Source organism: Oncorhynchus keta, chromosome 29 (genome assembly GCF_023373465.1).
Source record: "Oncorhynchus keta strain PuntledgeMale-10-30-2019 chromosome 29, Oket_V2, whole genome shotgun sequence".
Classification (NCBI taxonomy): domain Eukaryota; kingdom Metazoa; phylum Chordata; class Actinopteri; order Salmoniformes; family Salmonidae; genus Oncorhynchus; species Oncorhynchus keta.
In genome coordinates, this window is record NC_068449.1 from 52,427,829 (window position 1) to 52,452,483 (window position 24,655).

The 24,655-nt window shown below is 41.9% G+C and overlaps 1 protein-coding gene across 2 annotated transcripts in view; it reads right to left on the minus strand.

Moving 5' to 3' along the window:
- Nucleotides 1-2,978: 2,978 nt before the first annotated feature.
- Nucleotides 2,979-24,655, minus strand: part of LOC118373777 (mothers against decapentaplegic homolog 1) — a 29,763-nt gene continuing 8,086 nt past the window's right edge. Inside the window, exons 2-7 of one of the 2 annotated variants that reach the window (XM_052486731.1) lie at nt 14,671-15,287; nt 9,779-10,060; nt 8,575-8,691; nt 6,221-6,442; nt 5,627-5,883; nt 2,979-5,442 (exon numbers count right to left, since the gene is read on the minus strand). In XM_052486731.1, the coding sequence (XP_052342691.1) occupies nt 5,299-5,442; nt 5,627-5,883; nt 6,221-6,442; nt 8,575-8,691; nt 9,779-10,060; nt 14,671-15,070 (1,422 nt within the window). In that variant the 5' untranslated portion in view covers nt 15,071-15,287 and the 3' untranslated portion in view covers nt 2,979-5,298. Of the gene's footprint in view, nt 5,443-5,626; nt 5,884-6,220; nt 6,443-8,574; nt 8,692-9,754; nt 10,061-14,670; nt 15,288-24,655 lie in introns of both variants that reach the window. The other variant, XM_052486730.1, reaches the window with a different exon arrangement.

A 24,655-nucleotide genomic window follows, 5' to 3' on the forward strand; every position in this document is an offset into this window, starting at 1 on the left:
GTACTACTCAAGGCCACGCGGTGGTAGCAGTGAGTCGTGGTTGTGCTCTTGTCTTCACAATTCACTCAAATTGAAATTCAATGGAATCATTTTAGAAGGCATTTATCAGGGGATGGATAACTATTGCACAATGTTGCTTGTATTTTGCAAGATTTTTCAATTTTCAGCTATTGTGGCCATACAATTTCATGTTAGTGTCTTGAGTTGTAATATTTTTGTGGGTGCTTATACAGTTCATGTCCTATTTCACACAGGAACACATGTATTAAAATCAAAACAAATTTAAGTTTATTTGTCACCTGCGCCGAATACAACAGGTGTAGTAGACTTTACAGTGAAATGCTTACTTACAGGCTCTAACCAATAGTGCAAAAAAGGTGTTAAGGGAACAATAGGTAAGTAAAGAAATAAAACAACAGTAAAAAGACAGGCTATATACAGTAGCGAGGCTATAAAGTAGCGAGGCTAAATACAGACACCGGTTAGTCAGGCTGATTGAGGTAGTATGTACATGTAGATATGGTTAAAGTGACTATGCATATATGATGAACAGAGAGTAACAGTAGCGTAAAAGAGGGGTTGGCAGGTGGTGGGTGGCAGGACATAATGCAGACAGCCCGGTTACCCAATGTGCGGGATTGGTCGGTCCAATTCTTATTATTTAAAAGATATATATATATTTAACCTTTATTTAACCAGGTAGGCTAGTTGAGAACAAGTTCTCATTTGCAACTGTGACCTGGCCAAGATAAAGCAAAGCAGTTCGACACATACAACAACACAGAATTACACATGGAATAAACAAAACATAAAGTCAATAATACAGTAGAAAAAAGAAAACAAAACGTCTATATACAGTGAGTGCATATGAGGTAAGATAAGGGAGTTAAGGCAATAAATAGGCCATGGTGGAAAAGTAATTACAATATAGCAATTACAAACTTGAATGGTAGATGTGCAGAAGATGAATGTGCAAGTAGAGATACTGGGGTGCAAAGGAGCAAGATAAATAAATAAATAAAGTATGGGGATGTGGTAGTTGGATGGGCTATATTACAGATGGGCTATGGACAGGTGCAGTGATCTGTGAGCTGCTCTGACAGCTGGTGCTTAAAGATATGAGTCTCCAGCTTCAGTGATTTTTGCAGTTCATTCCAGTCATTGGCAGCAGCCACCCGTGCTATGGGTGGGTGCTGCTCTGGTGACCAGTGAGCTGAGATAAGGCGGGGCTTTACCTAGCAAAGACTTGTAGATGACCTGGAGCCAGTGAGTTTGACGACGAGTATGAAGCGAGGGCCAGCCAACGAGAGCAGTGGTGGGTATTTTATGGGGCTTTGGTGACAAAACGGACTGTGATAGACTGCATCCAATTTGTTGAGTAGAGTGTTGGGGGCTATTTTGTAAATGACATTGCCGAAGTCGAGGATCGGTAGGATGGTAATTTTTTTGAGGGTATGTTTGGCAACATGAGTGAATGATGCTTTGTTGCGAAATAGGAAGCCGATTCTAGATTTAATTATGGATTGGAGATGCTTAATGTGAGTCTGGAAGGATAGTTTACAGTCTAACCAGACACCTAGGTATTTGTAGTTGTCCACAAGTCAGAACCGCCCAAAGTAGTGATGTTGGACGGGCAGGCAGGTGCAGGCAGTGATCGGGTGAAGAGCATGCATTTAGTTTTACTTGCATTTAAGAGCAGTTGGAGGCCATGGAAGGAGAGTTGTATGGCATTGAAGCTCGTCTGGAGGTTCGTTAACACAGTGTCCAAAGAAGGACCAGAAGTATACAGAATGGTGTCGTTTTTTTCTTTCTTGAGGTGCTATGTACATGAATGTATAGTTAAAGTGACTATGCATATAAACAGAGAGTAGCAGCAGCGTAAAAAGAGGGGTTGGGGGGCACACAATGCAAATAGTCCGGGTAGCCATTTGATTACCTGTTCAGGAGTCTTATGGCTGTGTCAATTGTGTCAATTGCATGTGTCCATTGAAAATGTGTTGTTTTCATGTCCCAACTCCCCAAGGGTGATCCGAAGGCTTTTATACCTACGGGCCTTGCAACAGGTGTGCTTCCAATACCATGGCCTCAGTCTATATCAGAGGAGGCTGGTGGGAGGAGCTGTTTGATGTGCTTGATTCGGTTCCATTCATTTCATTCCAGCCAGTAAAATTTGAGCCTGTCCTATAGCTCCTCCCATCAGACTCCACTATATCTGGTCACACCACTCCTCTATCCACACTCATTCTCCTCATATGGGTAGCCTAGTGTTTAGAGAGTTGGACGAGTAATCGGAAGGTTGCAAGTTCAAACCCCCGAGCTGACAAGGTACAAATCTGTCGTTCTGCCCCTGAACAGGCAGTTAATGGTTAAGGCCGTCATTGAAAATAAGAATTTGTTCTTAACTGACTTGCGTAGTTAAATAAAGGTAAAAAATAAAATATGAGAACTCACCCTTCAAAGAATCATACTTGCAAGATATGCATTCTTGACAAAATATGAATGATTTAGGTTATTTGAGGCTAAATATCATCTGTTTTAAATGCCATGCAGCATTTATGGTGATACAGCCTCTGCAGATGCAGAAGTCAGGGCATTCCAAGCAGCGCAGAGCAGTTGTGAAGGAAGTGAGTTTGTGTTTATACAGAACCTCTCGCCCCCACCTACCATTAACAAATCATGTCAACGCGGAGCTATACAGAGCCATCCGCATTTGTTACAAAATTTGAGAGGAGCACAGCGATGGGGTAGACTTCAATTTGGCGTCTGCGTGCCTCTAGAGGCTCCGCGATTGCGCCACACCACCCATGCCTCCGATCACATTTCAGATCAAGCTTAAAATGGGCTCTTATGCAATATTTATACTGAACTTTCTTGAGCGTCAACTTGAAACTGTTATGTAGCTTATGATACCAACATTACACGTTTGGACATTAACGTTCTTTTATTCTTAAAAAATGAAAACAATATAAGGACACAGGTAATGAAACAACTTTATTTATTGAATCTTCCAGTAGAGACTTGATATTCATGGAATAAAACTGCTTTCTGGGAGTACTACTCAGCAAAAACAGCGCAAAGAAAAAACTAAACAAAAAAACTAAAAGAAGAGGCAACAATCTGTGAAAGTGCAGATAACAAGAAACAACAAGAAAACATATTCAAAAAAATACAAAAATCAATACAACTTGTAATAGCGGATGGGGTTTTCTAAGCCTAAAATAATTGAAAGACAAAAACAGTCTGCATTTTTATAAAATGATCAAATCATGTATTAGGACCATCAGTAACTTACTCACCAGTGAAACTATATATTTTTTTCGGTCAACAAGTTCTGAAGGATGCCATTTTTTTATTAACTGTCTTTTTGTAAGTTTTGCTGAGTTGATGCCTTTAGAGAATGTAACAGTAGAGATATATCCTCAATAGATTACCACACGTGTCATAATGTCCATAAACCCTAGCAGTCAAACAGAGAAATGGTTCCAATCGTTTTTCCCATAAGGGATTTTAGAAACATTTCAAATGAGGGCTGTATTTCATGAAGGCTTACCCTGGCGTGACATTTTGATAACCGTGGAAATCTCTATAGGACAAGGTGACTTTTTGTAATATATTCGCCCCCAAAAATGAAACGCTAATTAGCTGCTAATGTGGCTATCATAAAGAACTACAAATGCCGTGATGATCTGGACGAGCCAGCTTTATGGAATCTCTGGATTAACTATCTAATGTTAGCTAAATGCAGTAATGAATAAATTGGTTATATTTCTTTAAATGAACAATTCTGTAAACTGTCTTGTGCAAGTTCCAAATTGACAATACCTGTTAGCAAAGGTTGAGCTTGAAGGGATTTGTAAATCTAAGAGTAAATAGCGTTTAAAAAAAGTCACCTTGTCCAAGAGAAATTTACATGGTTATCAAAAACGTCACGCCAGGGTAAGCCTACACAAAACATAGCCCTTATTTCAAGTGTTTCTAAAAATCCCCTATGGGAAAAATGATTGGAACCATTTCCCTGTTTGACCACTAGGTTTTATGGGTATTATGACACCTCCACTGTGGGGCGCTATGTGACTCTACAATTGATTATTTTCTCTTTTTTTTGCTGTACCATGCACAGCTAGGGTCAAACTGAACTATCATAAGCTTGTGCCCGTCTCTGTATCTGTTTAGTGTCATTCTTCAGTCACTACCTAAACAAGCCAAACGGTGATTTGCTACACTAAACCAAACTACGCGTTTGCAAAACCGACTGCACAGCACTTTGCTCTAATGTTGAGTATGCCTAAAACACGATTAAAATCGTTTAATTCCGTTGTAACACGGGTGTAACACAAGAGAAATATTTATTTATATACAATTTTTTTTTTTAAATCTTATGTCCTGTGAGCACAATCCCACAATGCCCACAATGCCCACCTCACTCTCCCGCCCCACTCCCACTGATGCCCTCTCCTGATTTCTCCTCATGACAGGGTTTGTAAATAATCTAAGGGGATTTTATTTAGGGGTCTTTTTATTTGCCAAAACCTTAAAAAACAAACATTTTTATGGTTCTGGGGGAGACATTTGTATTTACTGACCTCAGTATCTTCCTACGTTCTAAATATGTTCATAAGAAACATAATATTTCAATTTTTTCATCCATATTGGTTGTCTTCCAATCTTTCCAATTCTGTACACATTTATTATCGTTGTAGCAACACATGAAACTGGCTGTATGGGTTTCCAATGTTAACCCAAAAAACAGGGGAAGGGAAAACTGCCAAAACAAGATCAGGGACCCATATTCACGTATTAGAGTGCTGCTCTATGTTCAGGTCCCCCCAGTCCATATACATTTATTCATTCTGATCTAAAAGGCCAAACTGATCCTCGTTCAGACTCTTTCTGAATATGGGCCCCATATGAGGAGGATACTTTGCGTAATGATGAATTGATGATTCGTTTATAATGATTTGAGTCTGATTGATAATTATTACAGTTGGTCACAAAGATCAAGTATCTTCCAGATGCTTCTATCTCACCCCCCCACACATCCCAGTCTGCAATGTGCCCAATTTCAGACATAATCCCTCAAGTACAAACCCACCAGGGTTGGGGTCAATTCCATTTCAATTCAGTCAAATACAGTAAATAAACTGAATTTCTTATTTTGATTTAGATTCTCTTAAAATTCCAGTTTACTTCCTGAATTGACTGATTTCAATTAGAATTGTCCCCCACCCTGAAACCCACCCCTCCACTGGAACCTAAATGCTGGGTTTGGACAGCCCTGGGGCCTGGGGACAGTTTCGTCTAGGACACAGAGGAGATGGGGTTGTGGGGTGAGCCCATCTGGGTTAGCACCTTGTCCAGCCACTGCAGAGGACCGTGCAGGTGGATCTCAATCCAGCAGGGGGTGCTGGTCACGTCCTGGCGGTGGTACTCTGCACCCCAGCCCTGGGAGAGCAAGAGGAAGAGAGATGTTCTCTTTAGGGACAGGTATTATCATCATGGCTCTTTCTCAATCACATTTCCTTTATTCTTTGAATTTCCTCGTCTTCATCTCATGACCCCATTATTCATTCTGAACCATTTAACATTATATTCTCTATATTATGGGATGTATGTCTATGACGGTTACCTTGACGAAGCTCATACGGATGGTGCACATCTTGGTCAGCTCGTAGACAGCTTCAAACCCGTGGTTGACGGACTGGGCCAGCAGCTCAGCAAACTCCTGGTTGTTAAAGATCTTGAGGCTGCAGCCGCTGGGGATCTTACAGACGGTGGTGGGGTGGAAGCCATGGTGGTAGTTACAGTTCCGACTCTGGACGAAGATGCTGCTGTCACTCAGACATTCAGCATACACTTCACCACCCACATAGTACAGGTGGACTCCTGGGGAGATGGGAAGAGAGGGTTACATGGGACTAGAATGGAGTAGAGTACACTAGATTAGAACGGAATAGAATATTCTTGCCTTTGGCAACTTGCTTGGATTCTTAATTGATTGATTTTTTGTCACACTGCTTTGCTTTATCTTGGCCAGGTTGCAGTTGTAAATGAGAACTTGTTCTCAACTAGCCTACCTGCTTAAATAAAGGTGAAAAAAATAAAATAAAAAAATAAACACTGACACTAACAATTGAACCAGTCCTGTGGACAGTGTGTCCATGGCCTTATATTTGGGATAATATAAGGCAATATAAGTGCTCCCTTCCATGGCCATTTTTACCTTTGCCAATGTGTCGCCGGGTGTTCTCTATGGTTGAGTTGCGGTTGACGTTGGAGAGGAGGCCCAGGCAGAAACGGTTGCGGTTGTTGGACGGGTCGGTGAAGCCGTCGACCAGGACGCTGGTAGAGTTGGCCTGGAACGCCTCGCCCACCCGGTTGTTCAACTCGTAGTACACTATAGAGCACCAGTGTTTAGGTTCCTCGTAGGCCACCGGCTGAACATCTAGGAGAAAGGGAGGAGAGGAGACAGGGATGAGAGGAGACAGGGATGAGAGGAGACAGGGAGGAGAGGGAGGTTGTTCAGCTTGTCGTACACTATGAAGCACCAGTGTTTATCCTCCTCATAGGCCACCGGCTGAACATCTGCACAGGATGTCAAACACACACAGAAAGGGTGAGATGTGTGTGTGATCACACACACACACACACACACACACACACACACACACACACACACACACACACACACACACACACACACACACACACACACACACACACACACACACACACACACACACACACACACACACACACACACACAGAGACATTTAAGCACGCAAGTATAGATTGACTGGAGTGGCTCATGAGCATCAAGCCTTCTGTTCTGATAAAGTCTGTCTGTCTAGTCTGACTTTGAGCTGCAGTCTGATATAGCAGATGTTCATCTTTCATCTCCTTCTTCCTTTACTAGGATTAGAGAAAAAAAAATGGTGATTTGTATGTCGATGACAAAACGTGGGAAAGGTGTATGAAATGTGTGGTATGTGACGTTAAGTCTCACACAGAGCTATAGGTCATGTTTGCATACAACAGAAACAGAAAATCAATGCTGACAAATCCATCCAACCCCAGTAGACTGACTGTGGTCAGTCTGGACAGGGCCAGTCTTGATCAAATACTGTCCACTGACTGCGGGCAGTCTAGTCTGGTCTGGGATCAGTATTTACTGAGTCAAGCAGTCAGTCAATAGACCAAGCCGGTGCCCGCCTGGTGCCGTCTCTCTCTGCCCGATATCTTGGGTGAGCTTTATGCCAGCTGGCCCCCTCTCTCTAAGGGAGGGAGGGAGAGTTTATCCAAGCGGCATACTCCTCCCTAACTTCCTCTGCTGAGAGTAGCGGCCATCAGGTGTATTTGGTCTATGCTTTTCCTAGATCCATCGGCCCGGCCCACAATGGAAACGGCCCGGACCTCTGGAACACTACATATGATGCAGCTTGGGGAAGGATAGAAAATTCCACAATCGCCACTTCCAGGGAGTATTTCTCCACACCCATTGCAATATCCATCTGTGTGGGTGGGGATACTACTGTGACTGGATGCGTAACAATTATATAGGGAGATTGGTAAGGAGATTGCAATACTGGTTTTAGCGAGCGTAAAACAGTTTGTACAATTCTGCCCAATACCTTGGCTGCTGAAAGTATCCACAGACTGTGTACTGTAGACACTTCAAAAATCAAACCCCTTTGACACATTATCTTTTGCCATGTAAACAGCCTGCATGACTGGTGACATACATGACTTTTGCGTATGGACTGGCTGTTCAGATGTGTGATGTGTAGGAATGCCAGATCTCCACAGCAACTAACGATTGACTGAACCACAGTTGAGGTAGGTGGTAGCAAACAAGGGTTCTCAACAAGGTTTTTAACATTTGAAACAAGTGTTTCAGATATAAAAGTTGGATGTAATTAGTGAGGCCAATTCTTAACAAGTTCTTAACAAGCTTTCAGTTAATTACCACCGGCAGAGATGATGTCAGCCAGAAGCTTTTAAAGCCCTCGTAAAATCTGCTTTGAGACCAGATTTAATTGGCAGACTCTCTGATCTTTCCTCTGGGTTGCAATGTATAGACTGACGCTTTTGTGTTCATCATACTAAATTCTAAAACCTAATGCCTCAAAATGGTGTGAGATGCTCTGCTTTTCTGAACATGGATACGCATTCATGTTATTTTCCATTTACCCTGCATTAATGATCATGTAAAATTCCCTTTTAATTAATATATTATATTATATTAATATATGAAGGAAATTGTTTTCTAGCTTTTGAAGGTGATCCCATGAATCACCCCTTATTTTAACAGAGGGATAAAGCACCTAGATCCGTTTTTCTTACTAGCTTTACAGCAAGCATGAGAACTTTAATGAACACTGCCACAAACCCCAACAACCACGACTACTTTTCAAGTGTTACTTTCAACTACATCGCCTATTAAAACTGAGTTTGATTCACTACGACAAATAAAAAGCAGAGTGTGTCATGGTTGTGTACTTGTACCCAGAAAACCCCTTGTAGTACGAGCTGGTGGGGCGCTGACAGCTCTAAGAGGGTGATGTCACAGCTGATTACCTGGCCTGTTACTGATCTCCAGGGGCAACGCGGGGACCATCAGGTTGGTGTCCATGGGCTGAGGGCAGTCCTGAGTCATCCGCTCCTCTGGGGGCAAATAGGCTGGAGGGGGGGTCTCTGGAGGAGGGCAGGGAGAGGGGTCGGAGGGGGTTTAAACCAGAGAGAAAGAAGTCTTCCAACTGTCACTGTATACTGAACATTGACTTACCAGCTTTATCTGTTTTAGAGCCTTTGGTTTAGTCCAACATGCTACCCTACACCAGGGTTTCCCAAAGTCCTCGGGACCCCAAGGGGTGCACGTTTAGGGTTCTGCCCTAACACTACTACTAACACTAGCCAACAGGCTTTGATCATTTGAATCAGCTGTGTAGTGTTAGGGCAAAAACCAAAACGTGCACTCATTGGAGTCCCGAGGACAGAGTTTGGGACACGCTGACCTACACAGTACAGCTACCTGAATATTCCTGTCATACGTCCTTTACTTACCGTCATCAACAACAGTAAATCTATTGCTGCTTAGCCTATTCCATTGTTTATATTGAATCAGCCATTTGCCAAACACACACATATACACTGAGTGTCCAAAACATGATGAACACCTGCTCTTTCCATGACAGACTGACCAGGAGAATCCAGGTGAATGTATGATCCCTTATTGATGTCACTTGTTAAATCCACTTCAATCAGTGTAGATGAAGGGGAGGAGACATGTTAAAGAAGGATTTTTAAGCCTTGAGACATGGATTGTGTATGTGTGCCATTCAGAGGGTGAATGGGCAAGACAAAAGATTGAAGTGCCTTTAAACAGGGTATGGTAGTAGGTGCCAGGTCGAACTGGTTTGAGTGTCAAGAACTGCAACGCTGCTGGGTTTTTCAAGCTCAACAGTTTCCTGTGTGTATCAAGAATGACCCACCACCCAAAGGACATCCAGCCAACTTGACACAACTGTGGGAAGCATTGGAGACAACATGGGCCAGCATCCCTGTGGAAAGCTTTTGACACCTTGTAGAGACCATGCCCCAGCCAGTTGAGGCTGTTCTGATGAAAAGGGTCTGCAACTCAATATTAGGAAGGTGTTCATAATGTTTTGTACACAGTATAGATATCCAACAGGGTGATGGCATAATTTAATACATTGTTACCACACTAACCGTTATAAAAGTTATTAGTGAATTGTACCTGGCATCTGACCTGGCGGCTCACCTGGCATCTGAAATGGGCTGCCTGGGTCAGAGCTGGTGGGGGAGTGGGGGAAGGTTGCACTGCTGCCACTACCAGGGGAGCCGGGGTAGCTGTTCCCCCCAGGGGAGTGTGTCTGTGTCTGGGGGAAGTTCATCTGGGTGTTCGCCTGGGAGAAGGACTCTGGGAAGGTGGCGTTCTGGGGCATGTGAGGCTCGTTCTGGTGCAGAGGGTTGCGGAAGCGTGGTAGCATGCTGTGTTTGGCATTGAACTCGCTATTCCGCGGGACCAACACCGGGGGCAGCACTGAGACAGAGGGGAAGGAGAGAGGACATCAGGGTCATGTTCAGTTGGCATGGAACCGAAGAAAACAGACAGAAACATGGAGACAACCTGGACTTGCCCAATAAGAAATACATTTTGTGTTCTGCTGTTAAATGTTTTCTGTTGTGTACTCTAATGAACACGACCCAAGGTTAGTTACAGAAGCAGTTTCTGTATCTCTATACTGCTTTGAATGGTAAGTTATGGCCCGATTCTGCACAAAATGGCTACAGGGTCTCTTGCACCATAGATAGACACTATATAACACATTCATAATAGGTGAGGCCAGTTTACGTTTCAAATGAAAGGCACATCCAAATACACTCTGCTCTATAATCAATATTCCAATCATTAAATATTCTAGCCTTTACAACTCTCAGCAGACCTATTATTATTCCCCATTTAGTTTCATTGAGATGTACAGAACCTTTTTAGTTGAATACCTGCTATGATGCAAAGGCTGACCCTGCTAGCAAGGGTATTGTGGGAAGCGAGGGTAGGGGGTTAGCCCTCTCTTTGTGTCCCTAAGCCCCATGAGTCCAGTTAGCGCGCGCACACACACACAGAGCCAGGATGGACTGAGTTCTTTAATTACAGCATCATAAAATGCCTCTCTTTCTCTCTGTCTCTCTCTCTTTCCCTCCTCCCTCTCTCTCTATTCGCTGTGCACTTTTGCAGATGCCCCTGAATTTTTGGAATTGCAGCTTGCAGCGTGTTGGTTTAGCCAGCAGTATTTGGCCTCTGTACCAGACATCCTGTTCAGAGAAAACATCTCTTGAGGTGAGTGAGTCCATTTATGAAGAATCTATCACATGGGAAAAATATGATTGTGGCTGGATGGTGATGTGAGGTCCATTCAGAGGTATGAGATCAGATATAAACCACTAGAGATCTGTTCCACCAATATCCACAAATAGGTAATTAATATATCATTAAATAATACTGAAACTAAGAGTTTTGTCAATGGAGGCAGGTAGCCCAGCAGTTAAGAGCGTTGGGCTAGTAATCTGAAAAGTCGCTGGTTCAAAGCTCCAAGCTGGCAATGTGAAAAATCTGCCGTTCTGCCCTTGAGTAAGGCAGTTAGTTAAACCCCAGCAACAACTGCTCCCCAGGTGCCAATTATGGCAATTAAGGTAGACCCCCACACCTCTCTGATTGGGTTAAATGCAAAAGACACATTTCGGTTGAATGCATTCAGTTGTGCAACTGACTAGGTATCCCCTTTCCCAATAAAATGCTACATTGAGAAAGATTACTTGTCAAAAGTTGTGTTTTAAATTCTAATTATTATTTATCTCCTATTGAATACTATTGCATAACCAAATCCCAAGGTCGAGTCTGAACCCTGGCTATTGTTCTATATAAAACTAGTGTCAGGGCGTTTCATGTTATCTGTTCTATCCTGGTGTTACTGCTTTGGGACTAGCTCTGTCTGTGTCTGTGTCTCTGTGTGTCTGTGTCTCTGTGTGTGTGTGTGTGTGTGTGTGTGTGTGTGTGTGTGTGTGTGTGTGTGTGTGTGTGTGTGTGTGTGTGTGTGTGTGTGTGTGTGTGATGGGGGAGGTGTGGACGGACAGGTGCTACAGCCCAGTTGTTAAAACAAGTGTGTGAGGCGGGCATCCGCTCCTCCCTCCCATTGTGTGTTGCTTCCTGTCCCCTTCTTCCTCAGAGAAACACCACGTGTGTGTGGTGTGTGTGTGTGTTCCACGGCCCGACCGGTCGCACAGAGCATGCCAAAAACAAAGCCCTCATTCTCCCCGGCTGGAATTTCCTGCTACACACACACTCGCCCCCCTTCCTGTAGCACCCTGTGGACAGCTGTTTCTGTCTAGTCAGCTGGGCCTCATCTTCTGCTTAGCAGACAGACAAACGAGGACATTTGATGCCCCCTGTCCATTAGGGAAACAAATATCTTTCGGTTTCACATACACCCACACATACACACGTACACACACACGTGCACGTGCATGCGTATAGGCACACGCACACACATGCATAAATACAGTACACAAGCACACACAGCTGATATTTCTGAGGCATATCTATAGTGTGTGGTGGTGTTTTGTTTCTCCTGACTCTCAGTTCAGACAGATTAGAACACCTGGCTGACACGGGGAGGATATGAAAGGGGGGAGAACATCTGCAGAAACCATGGGAAGGGGTAAGCCACGAGCAGAGATGAGATAACATACGGCTGATGATAGGGGAGGAACAGGCTGCTGGGGTGGGTATGTTATGGGGTTATGTGTATGGTTCACCATTAATGTTTCATGTTCAAGAGTGATGTGAAGGATCATAGGACATGTAGGAACTATCAAAACACATTTCGAAAGGGGGCATAAATCAAACATGAAGTAAATGGGGAATTGGGCTGGAAAGATCTAGTGGAGAAACTTTTGCTATATTTACACAACTTAATTAAAAAGCACATCATCCTTGATGATAATTTTACGTTAACTTTTCAGCACAACATAAACCCTCTAATGTAGAGGTCGACCGATTAATCGGAATGGCCGATTCATTTGGGCCGATTTCAAGTTTTCATGACAATCAGAAATCGGTATTTTTGGGCACCGATTTTGCAGATTGTTTTTGTTTATTTATTGAATTATTTATTTTTATTTTTTATAACCTTTATTTAACTAGGCAAGTCAGTTAAGAACACATTCTTATTTTCAATGACGGCCTGGGAACAGTGGGTTAACTGCCTGTTCAGGGGCAGAGCGACAGATTTGTACCTTGTCAGCTCGGGGGTTTGAACTCGTAACCTTCCGGTTACTAGTCCAACGCTCTAACCACTAGGCTACGCTGCCGCCCCGGCAACGCTGTGGGATGATTTAACAAAAGCGCATTTGCGAAAAAAGCACAATCGTTGGACGACTGTACCTAACCATAAACCTAACCAGCCTTTCTTAAAATCAATACACAGAAGTATATATTTTTAAACCTGCATATTTAGCTAAAAGAAATCCAGGTTAGCAGGCAATATTAACCAGGTGATATTGTGTCACTTCTCTTGCGTTCATTGCACGCAGAGTCAGTGTATATGCAACAGTTTGGGCAGCCTGGCTCAGTGCGAACAAATTTGCCAGAATTTTACGTAGTTATGACATAACATTGAAGGTTGTGCCATGTAACAAGAATATTTAGACTTCAGGATGCCACCCGTTAAGATAAAATACCAAACAGTTCCGTATTTCATTGAAATAATAAACGTTTTGTTTTAGAAATGATAGTTTTCGGATTCTACCATATTAATGACCAAAGGCTCATATTTCTGTGTGTTATTATGTTATAATTAATTCTATGATTTGATAGAGCAGTCTGACTGAGCGATGGTAGGCAGCAGCAGTGTCACGCCCTGGTCGAAGTATTTTGTGTTTATCTTCATTTATTTGGTCAGGCCAGGGTGTGACATGGGTTTTTGTATGTGGTGTGTATGTATTGGGATTGTAGCTTGGTGGGGTGTTCTAGTTAAGTCTATGGCTGTCTGAAGTGGTTCTCAATCAGAGGCAGGTGTTTATCGTTGTCTCTGATTGGGAACCATATTTAGGCAGCCATATTCTTTGTGTGTTTCGTGGGTGATTGTCCTTAGTGTCTTGATGTCCTTGTTCTGTGTGTATGTGCACCAGTATTAGGCTGTTTCGGTTTTCGTTACGTTTATTGTTTTGTACGTTTATTGTTTTGTAGTGTTTGTATTTAGATTCGTGTTACGTCAGTTGAATAAACATGGATCGCAATCTACACGCTGCATTTTGGTCCGACTCTCCTTCACACCTAGAAAACTGTTACAAGTAGGCTCGTAAGCATTCATTCAAACATCACTTTTGTGCGTTTTGCCAGCAGCTCTTCACAAGCACAACGCTGTTTATGACTTCAAGCCTATCAGCCTAATGGCTGGTGTAACCAATGTGAAATGGCTAGCTAGTTAGCGGGGTGCGCGCTAATAGCGTTTCAAACGTCACTCGCTCTGCGACTTGGAGTAGTTGTTCCCCTTGCTCTGCAAGGGTAATGCTGCTGTTGTCGATGTGTTCCTGGTTCGAGCCCAGGTAGGGGCGAGGAGAGGGACGGAAGCTATACTGTTACACTGGCAATACTATAGTGCCTAAAAGAACATCCAATAGTCAAAGGTATATGAAATACAAATGGTATAGAGAAATATTCCTATAAACACTATATTAACTACAACCTAAAACCTCTTACCTTGGAATATTTAAGTCTCATGTTAAAAGGAACCACCAACTTTCATATGTTCTCATGTTCTGAGCAAGGAACTCAAACGTTAGATTTTTTACATGGCACATATTGCACTTTTACTTCAACACTTTGTTTTTGCATTATTTAAACCAAATTGAACATGTTTCATTATTTATTTGAGGCTAAATTTATTTTTATTTATGTATTATATTAAGTTTAAAAAAAGTGTTCATTCAGTATTGTTGTAATTGTCATTATTACAAATAAATAAATAAAAATTGGCTGATTAATCGGTAGTGGCTTTTTCTGGTCCTCCAATTGGTATCGGTATCGGCATTAAAATCATAAATCGGTCGACCTCTTCTCTAATGCTATAATATACCCCCCTCCCCACTCACCTGGACTATCCACTCTCTTGTAGTGGTACGGGTTGATGCAGACATCCTTCTGCTTGGAGCCAAACGGGTACTCACAGCACTCCAGAGCCTTGAGCTCATGATGAGACTGCAGGTCAGGCCACCTCCACACCCTACAGTAGATAACATGGGGTAAGCCCTTCCTGTGGGACACCTGGAGTCTTCCATCCAGGGAGCGAGGGATGGTGACACAGTTACTGGGCTGACCTGGGCAGCTCAGAGCTCTCTCCAACTCTTCCATTGCTCCCTTCTTCTTCTTCAGTTTCTTCACCAGCGCATCCACGGCTTTCTCCGCCCATTTTTCCTCTTCGTCTCCTTGTTTCCAGCCGAGGAGGCGCTTGACGGCCGGGCTGGTGAAGGAGAACAGGGAGGTGACGTTCATGGTGACGTTCGTGTCTGTCGCCTCTTGCGACCGTGGCGTTGTCGGGACGCTACACGTGAGTGTGCGGGGTTGGGTTTTACAATGGAGAGATAGTCCACTTGGTGAGGGAAAAAGTTGAAGGTTAGAAGCTGCTGTTGTATTTTTTTTAGGTGCCACTGAGATGGCTGGGTAGTCCTCGGTCTTCAAAGCTTCAGGACAGAACTTCTGAACAGGACACCTAGGAGGAAGATGGAGATTAAACCAATGCTAATGACATCCATAACACTTCTAACATAGACAAACAGAGTTCAACAGATTCCCTTCAAGTGGACAGTTGAAGGAAGAGATATCAGTGTTTCCACTAATCTTGCCTGGAAAGCAACTAGCGACCCTCCAAAGGAAACAGAGTGATTCTCTCTATTGGCAGAACAACATTGGCCGTGCGAGGAGAGAGGGCCAATGATGTCACTGTGTTATGACTTCTGGGAATTGACAGCAGTGGGGTCACAATGAACACGGTCCCATTACAGTTAGCAGCCATTCTCCAGATAACTTCCTGTACACACGGCCCTGTTACCGTCACATAACCACTCTCAAATGTCACTCAGAGAGACCTCTGTTTCAACACTAGCAAACTAAGTAGAATGAAGTCATGTATTGGGCATGCATTCTGGGAAGTATGCTAGAAAGGACATTAGATCATAGAACTCTGCCATATCAATGGGGCAGTTACATAGAATTACCTGCATTATCCAAATGATTTAGTTGAATAAGAAAATACACATAAAACATAAATGTAATTAAACCAACAAAGCAGAATTGTTGAGGTAGGATTTGGCCGCACTTGAAAGGAAACAGAACTTTATTGACTACACTGGGTTTTTATATTATCAAAAGAATGTTCTATAAAACACTCAGCAACAAACAGCTTTAAGTGCAGGAATCAGCTAGCGACATCCAGGCCAATAAAAGAGGAAATGCATGGTGAAATTCAGGACAAATGTGCCCCATTCAATGAGGTCCCCTGACACCAATTCACCAGGAGAAACAAGCCCACTCTCTCCTTCTGGGGGGGAAATAAGAGACCAGGGACTCAATAGTTCATATTCCTTTTGAAGATATCAGCAGAGATGGAAACAAGTAGAATTGTGGTTGAGGATAGTATGACCTACCCACTTTTCAGGTACCCACATAAATCTCTGCTTTATTGTACATCCATTTAATTGTAAACTTTATATACTGTATCTATCCACCACGACAAAAATACACACACACACACGTATCATATTTGTACACCCACCGAGTCTGGTACTGCTACTATTCCTACTACTACCACTACTATTACCACTGCTACTACTAATACTTCTAATGCTACTACTACTACTACTGCTACTACTACTATAACTACTGCTACTACTACTACTGCTGCTGCTACTATTACTACTACTATTATTACTGCTGCTACTACTGCTACTACTATTACTACTGCTACTACTGCTACTACTATTACTACTGCTACAGTGCCTTGCGAAAGTATTCGGCCCCCTTGAACTTTGCGACCTTTTGCCACATTTCAGGCTTCAAACATAAAGATATAAAACTGTATATTTTTGTGAAGAATCAACAACAAGTGGGACACAATCATTAAGTGGAACGACATTTATTGGATATTTCAAACTTTTTTAACAAATCAAAAACTGAAAAATTGGGCGTGCAAAATTATTCAGCCCCTTTACTTTCTGTGCAGCAAACTCTCTCCAGAAGTTCAGTGAGGATCTCTGAATGATCCAATGTTGACCTAAATGACTAATGATGAAAAATACAATCCACCTGTGTGTAATCAAGTCTCCGTATAAATGCACCTGCACTGTGATAGTCTCAGAGGTCCGTTAAAAGCGCAGAGAGCATCATGAAGAACAAGGAACACACCAGGCAGGTCCGAGATACTGTTGTGAAGAAGTTTAAAGCCGGATTTGGATACAAAAAGATTTCCCAAGCTTTAAACATCCCAAGGAGCACTGTGCAAGCGATAATATTGAAATGGAAGGAGTATAAGACCACTGCAAATCTACCAAGACCTGGCCGTCCCTCTAAACTTTCATCTCATACAAGGAGAAGACTGATCAGAGATGCAGCCAAGAGGCCCATGATCACTCTGGATGAACTGCAGAGATCTACAGATGAGGTGGGAGACTCTGTCCATAGGACAACAATCAGTCGTATATTGCACAAATCTGGCCTTTATGGAAGTGGCAAGAAGAAAGCCATTTCTTAAAGATATCCATAAAAAGTGTTGTTTAAAGTTTGCCACAAGCCACCTGGGAGACACACCAAACATGTGGAAGAAGGTGCTCTGGTCAGATGAAACCAAAATGGAACTTTTTGGGAACAATGCAAAACGTTATGTTTGGCGTAAAAGCAACACAGCTCATCACCATGAACACACCATCCCCACTGTCAAACATGGTGGTGGCAGCATCATGGTTTGGGCCTGCTTTTCTTCAGCAGGGACAGGGAAGATGGTTAAAATTGATGGGAAGATGGGTGGAGCCAAATACAGGACCATTCTGGAAGAAAACCTGATGGAGTCTGCAAAAGACCTGAGACTGGGACGGAGATGTGTCTTCCAACAAGACAATGATCCAAAACATAAAGCAAAATCTACAATGGAATGGTTCAAAAATAAACATATCCAGGTGTTAGAATGGCCAAGTCAAAGTCCAGACCTGAATCCAATCGAGAACCTGTGGAAAGAACTGAAAACTGCTGTTCACAAATGCTCTCCATCCAACCTCACTGAGCTCGAGCTGTTTTGCAAGGAGGAATGGGAAACAATTTCAGTCTCTCGATGTGCAAAACTGAGAGACATACCCCAAGCGACTTACAGCTGTAATCGCAGCAAAAGGTGGCGCTACAAAGTATTAACTTAAGGGGGCTGAATAATTTTGCACGCCCAATTTCAGTTTTTGATTTGTTCAATTTTTTTTTAAATATCCAATAAATGTCGTTCCACTTCATGATTGTGTCCCACTTGTTGTTGATTCTTCACAAAAAAATATAGTTTTATATCTTTATGTTTGAAGCCTGAAATGTGGCAAAAGGTTGCAAAGTTCAAGGGGGCTGAATACTTTCGCAAGGCACTGTATTACTACTATTACTACTACTGCTGCTACTACTGTTACTACTACAATTATTACTACTGCTGCTGCTATTATTACTGCTACTACTATTACTACTACTGCTGCTACCACTACTACTACTAATACTACTACGATTACGGCTGCTACTACTATTACTACTACTACAACTACTGCTACTATTAATACTAATACTATTACCACTGCTTCTGCTATTACTACTATTACTACTACTACTGCTGCTACTTTTACTACTACTACTACTATTACCACTACTGCTGCTATTACTACTACTATTACCACTACTGCTGCTACTACTACTACTATTACCACTACTGCTGCTACTACTACTATTACCACTACTGCTGCTACTACTATTACCACTACTACTATTACCACTACTACTACTACTATTACCACTACTATTACCACTACTACTACTACTACTACTACTAATAATAATAATAATAATAATAATAATAATACTACTGCTGCTACTACTACTACTACTGCTGCTACTACTACTACTACTACTGCTACTACTACTACTACTACTACTAATACTACTACTACTACTACTACTAATACTATTACCACTGCTACTGCTATTGTAACAGTATAACTTTAGACCGTCCCCTCGCCCATACCTAGGCGCGAAACAGGGACCCTCTGCACACATCAACAACAGTCACCCACGAAGCATCGTTACCCATCGCTCCACAAAAGCCGCTAGCAGAGCAAGGGGAACTACTACTTCAAGGCCTCAGAGCAAGTGACATCACCGATTGAAACGCTATTTAGCGCGCACCACCGCTAACTATTACTACTACTACTACTACTACTACTACTACTACTACTACTGCTGCGATTACTACTACTATTATTACTACTGCTGCTACTACTACTACTGCTACTACTACTACTACTACTACTACTATTACGACTGCTGTTGCTACTACTACTATTACTGCTGCTACTACTAATAATAATAATACTACTACTATGGCAGCTATTACTACTACCACTACTACTACTACTACTACTAATACTAATACTACACCTACTATTACTACTGCTACTATTACTACTACTGCTACTATTACTACTACTACTGATACTACACCTACTATTACTATTGATACTATTACTATTACTACTACTGCTACTACTAATATTACTACTACCATTAATACTGCTACTACTAATATTACTACTACCATTAATACTGCTACCATTACTACTACTACTACTACTATTACTACTATTAGTAGTACTACTACTACTACTACTACTACTACTCCTGCTGCTACTACTATACTACTATTCCTACTGCTACTAATACTACTACTACTACTATTGCGTCTACTACTACTACTACTGCTATTAATACTGCTGCTGCTACTTCTACTACTAATACTACTGCTGCTGCTGCTACTATTACTACTACTATTATTACTACTGCTGCTACTACTACTACTACTACTATTAATACTGCTGTTGCTACTATTACTACTATTACTACGACTGCTACCATTACAACTACTACTACTACTACTGTTTACTACTACTGATACTACACCTACTATTACTACTGATAATATTACTTCTACTGCTACTATTACTGCTACTACTAATACTACTGCTACTACTAATAGTACTACTACCATTAATACTGCTACTACTATTACTACTGCTACCATTACTACTACTACTATTACTACTATTAGTAGTACTACTACTACTCCTGCTGCTACTACTATACTACTATTCCTACTGCTACTAATACTACAACTACTAATATTACTACTATCATTAATACTGCAACCATTACTACTACTACTATTACTACTATTAGTAGTAGTACTACTACTACTACTCCTGCTGCTACTACTATACTACTATTCCTACTGCTACTAATACTACTACTACTACTATTGCTGCTACTACTACTACTACTACTGCTACTACTACTATTAATGCTGCTGCTGCTACTATTCTACTGCTACTAATACTACTACTAATACTACTGCTGCTGCTGCTGCTACTATTACTACTGCTGCTGTTACTGCTGCTGCTACTACTACTATTAATACTGCTGTTGCTACTATTACTACTATTACTACTACTGCTACCATTACAACTACTACTACTACTACTGTTTACTACTACTGATACTACACCTACTATTACTACTGCTACTATTATTACTACTGCTACTATTACTACTACTGCTACTACTATTACTACCGCTACTACTAATATTACTACTGCTACCATTACTACTACTACTATTACTACTTTTAGTAGTACTACTACTCCTGCTGCTACTACTATACTACTATTCCTACTGCTACTACTACTACTACTACTACTGCTATTAATACTGCTGCTACTTCTACTACTAATACTACCGCTGCTACTATTACTACTACTTCTGCTACTACTACTACTACTACTACTACCACCGCTGCTACCACTACTACGGCAGCTATTTCTACTACTAAAACTACTGCTACTACTGCTACTATTACTACTACTACTATTCCCACTGCTACTAATACTACTATTTACTATGATTACTGCTGCTGCTACTGATATTACTACTACTATTATCACTACTGCTGCTGCTATTACTACTACTATTTCTATTCCTACCATTACTACTACAGACTACTACAGGCACTGATGGTTCTACTGAGAACAGGTGCTATTACTACTGCTACTATTATTACTGGCGGGGTGCCATTACTACTACTGCTGCTACTACACTGACAGGGAACAAATTTAAAACTGGGACCATTACTACTAGACTATTAGACTTTTAGTAGAGAGACTCCAGAGCTGAGAGAGAGACTAGAGAGAGACAGAGCTACTACAGAGAGACACAGAGACACAGAGAGACACAGAGAAGAGACAGCTGAGAGAGACAGAGAGACTAGACAGAGACCACCGCAGAGACCAGACTACGAGAGCTAGAGAGACAAAACTACTGCTAGACTGACTATTACTACTACTACTATTCCCACAGCTACTAATACTACATTTACTATGATTACTGCTGCTGCTACTGATATTACTACTACTATTATCACTACTGCTGCTGCTATTACTACTACTATTTCTATTCCTACCATTACTACTACAGACTAACAGGCAGTGATGGTTCTGTGAGAACAGGTGCTGTTTATAACAGCTGGGTGTGTGTGTGTGGCGGGGTGCCATTGGAGGCCTGCTATTGCTAACCACACTGACAGGGAAGCAAATTTAAAAAGCGGGAGAGAGAGAGAGAGAGAGAGAGAGAGACAGAGAGAGAGAGAGAGAGAGAGAGAGACAGAGAGAGAGACAGAGAGAGAGACAGAGAGAGAGACAGAGAGAGAGACAGAGAGAGAGACAGAGAGAGAGACAGAGAGAGAGACAGAGAGAGAGAGAGACAGAGACAGACAGAGAGAGAGAGAGAGAGAGACAGAGAGAGAGAGAGAGAGAGAGACAGAGACAGAGACAGAGAGAGAGAGAGAGAGAGAGAGACAGAGAGAGAGACAGAGAGAGAGAGACAGAGAGAGAGAGACAGAGAGAGAGAGACAGAGAGAGAGACAGAGACAGAGAGAGAGACAGAGACAGAGAGAGAGACAGAGACAGAGAGAGAGACAGAGAGAGAGAGAGAGACAGAGAGACAGAGATAGAGACAGAGAGAGAGATAGAGAGAGAGAGAGACAGAGAGAGAGACAGAGAGACAGAGATAGAGAGAGAGAGAAGCTACATCAAGGTAAACCTGGGCTTGAGGGCAGATATCCTCTGTCTGGCCTGCTGCTGACCAGGGCCAGGCCCACTCCCATGACACCACATTGGAGCAGCATTGTGTTTCAGCCATATGGGAGGAAGTACAGTTGAAGTTTACATACACCTTAGCCAAACACATTTAAACTCAGATTTTCACAATTCCTGACATTTAATCAGAGTAAAACATTCTAGGTCCTTTGCTGTTGTTCTGGGATTGATTTGCACTTTTCGCACCAAAGTACGTTCATCTCTAGGAGACAGAACGCGTCTCCTTCCTGAGCGGTATGACAGCTGCGTGGTCCCATGGTGTTTAAACTTGTGTACTATTGTTTGTACAGATGAACATGGTACCTTCATCAGACATTTGGAAATTGCTCCCAAGTATGAACCAGACTTGTGAGCGAGGTCTACAATTTTTTTTCTGAGATCTTGGATTTCTTTTCATTTTCCCATGATGTCAAGCAAAGAGGCACTGAGTTTGAAGGTAGGCCTTGAAATACATCCACAGGTACACTTCCAATTGACTCAAATTATGTCAATTAGCCTATCAGAAGCTTCTAAAACCATGACATAATTTTCTGTAATTTTCCAAGCTGTTTAAAGGCACAGTCAACTTAGTGTGTGTAAACCCACTGGAAATGTGATACAGTGAATTATAAGTGAAATAATCTGTCTGTAAACAATTGTTGGAAAAATGACTTGTGTCATGCACAAAGTAGATGTCCTAACCGACTTGCCAAAACTATAGTTTGTTAAAACCTGTTGTGACTAGGGGGCAGTATTTTCATTTTTGGAAAAATAACGTACCCAAAGTAAACGGGATATGTTGTCAGGACAACATGCTAGAATATGCATATAATTGACAGCTTAGGATAGAAAACACTCTAAAAGTTTCCAAAACTGTACAAATATTGTCTGTGAGTATAACATAACTGATATTGCAGGCGAAAGCCTGAGAAAAATCCAATCCGGAAGTGCCTCGTGTTTTGAAAGCTCTGCGTTCCAATGCGTCCCTATTGAGCAGTCAACCAGCTATCAACCAGATTACTTTTTCTACGTATTCCTCAAGGTGTCTACAGCATTGTGGCGTAGTTTTACGTATTTATGTTGAAGAATACCCATAAGCGGCTACATTGTGTAAGTGGTCACTTGATGGCTCTCAGAGTGACTCTCGCGTAAAATACAGAGGTAGCCATTTTTCCAATCGGTCCTACTGAAAAACCAATTGTCCCGGTGGATATATTATCGAATAGATATTTGAAAAATACCTTGAAGATTGATTATAAACAACATTTGCCATGTTTCTGTCGATATTATGGAGCTAATTTGGAATATTTTTTCGGCGTTTTCGTGACCGTAATTTCCGGTCGATTTCTCAGCCAAATGTGAAGAACAAACTAAACTATTTCGCCTACAAAAAATAATATTTTTGGAAAAAATGAACATTGGCTATCTAACTGGGAGTCTCATGAGTGAAAACATCCGAAGCTCATCAAAGGTAAACGTTTTAATTTGATTGCTTTTCTGATTTCCGTGACCAAGTTACCTGCTGCTAGCTGGACAAAATGCTATGCTAGGCTATCGATAAACTTACACAAATGCTTGTCTAGTTTTGGCTGTAAAGCATATTTTGAAAATCTGAGATGACAGGATGATTAACAAAAGGATAAGCTGTGTGTCTCAGTATATTTCACTTGTGATTTTCATGAATAGGAATATTTTCTAGTAATATTTATGTCTTTCTCTCTGTCTCTGTCATCACCACCACCTGCATAGCAGCAACGTCACTTCCTTTTTAGGCCTGCAGGTCTCTCCACAGGTAGAGAGGGAGAACATTCAGAGGACTGAAGAAGAGAGGACAGATGTCTCTCTCTCTCGACCTCTCCATGGGTGGACAGGGGGATGGGAAGGGTTATGATTGGAAAGGGATGGTAAAAACGTTGTCTCAGTGTTGTTATGTGATCTTTACCTGACCTTTACATGTATTCTGTATACCGGTGGAGACTGCTGAGTGGAGTACAGCTCATAATAATAGCTGGAACGGCGCAGGTGGAATGGAATCAAACACATAGTACCATTCCACAAATTCCACTCACTCCATTACCACGAGCCCGTTGTCCTCAATTAAGGTGCCACCAGCTCCTGTGCAGTATACATATACAGAACCAGTCAAAAGTTTGGACACACCTACTCATTCAAGGGTTTTTCTTAATAACAGTGATGACAACAAAACTATGAAATAACACATAGAATCATGTAGTAACCAAAAAAGTGTTATATTTTAGATTCTTCAAAGTAGCCACGCTTTGCCTCGATGACAGCTTTGCACACTCTTGCCATTCTCTCAACCAGCTTCACCTGGAATGCTTTTCCAACAGTCTTGAAGGAGTTCCCACATATGCTTAGCACTTGTTGGCTACTTTTCCTTCACTCTCCAACACATCTAAAGGACAGATTTCTACCTGTCTAATGTCCATTGCTCGTGTTTCTTGGCCCAAGCAGGTCTCTTCTCTCTGAACTTATCCTCTGCAGCAACGGTAACTCTGGGTCTTCCTTTCCTGTGGTGGTCCTCAAGAAAGCCCGTTTCATCACAGCGCTTGATGTTTTTTGCGACTGCACTTGAAGAAAATTTCTAACTTTCTAGAAATGTTCCAGATTGACTGACCTTCATGTCTTAACCTCTTGCTCCTAC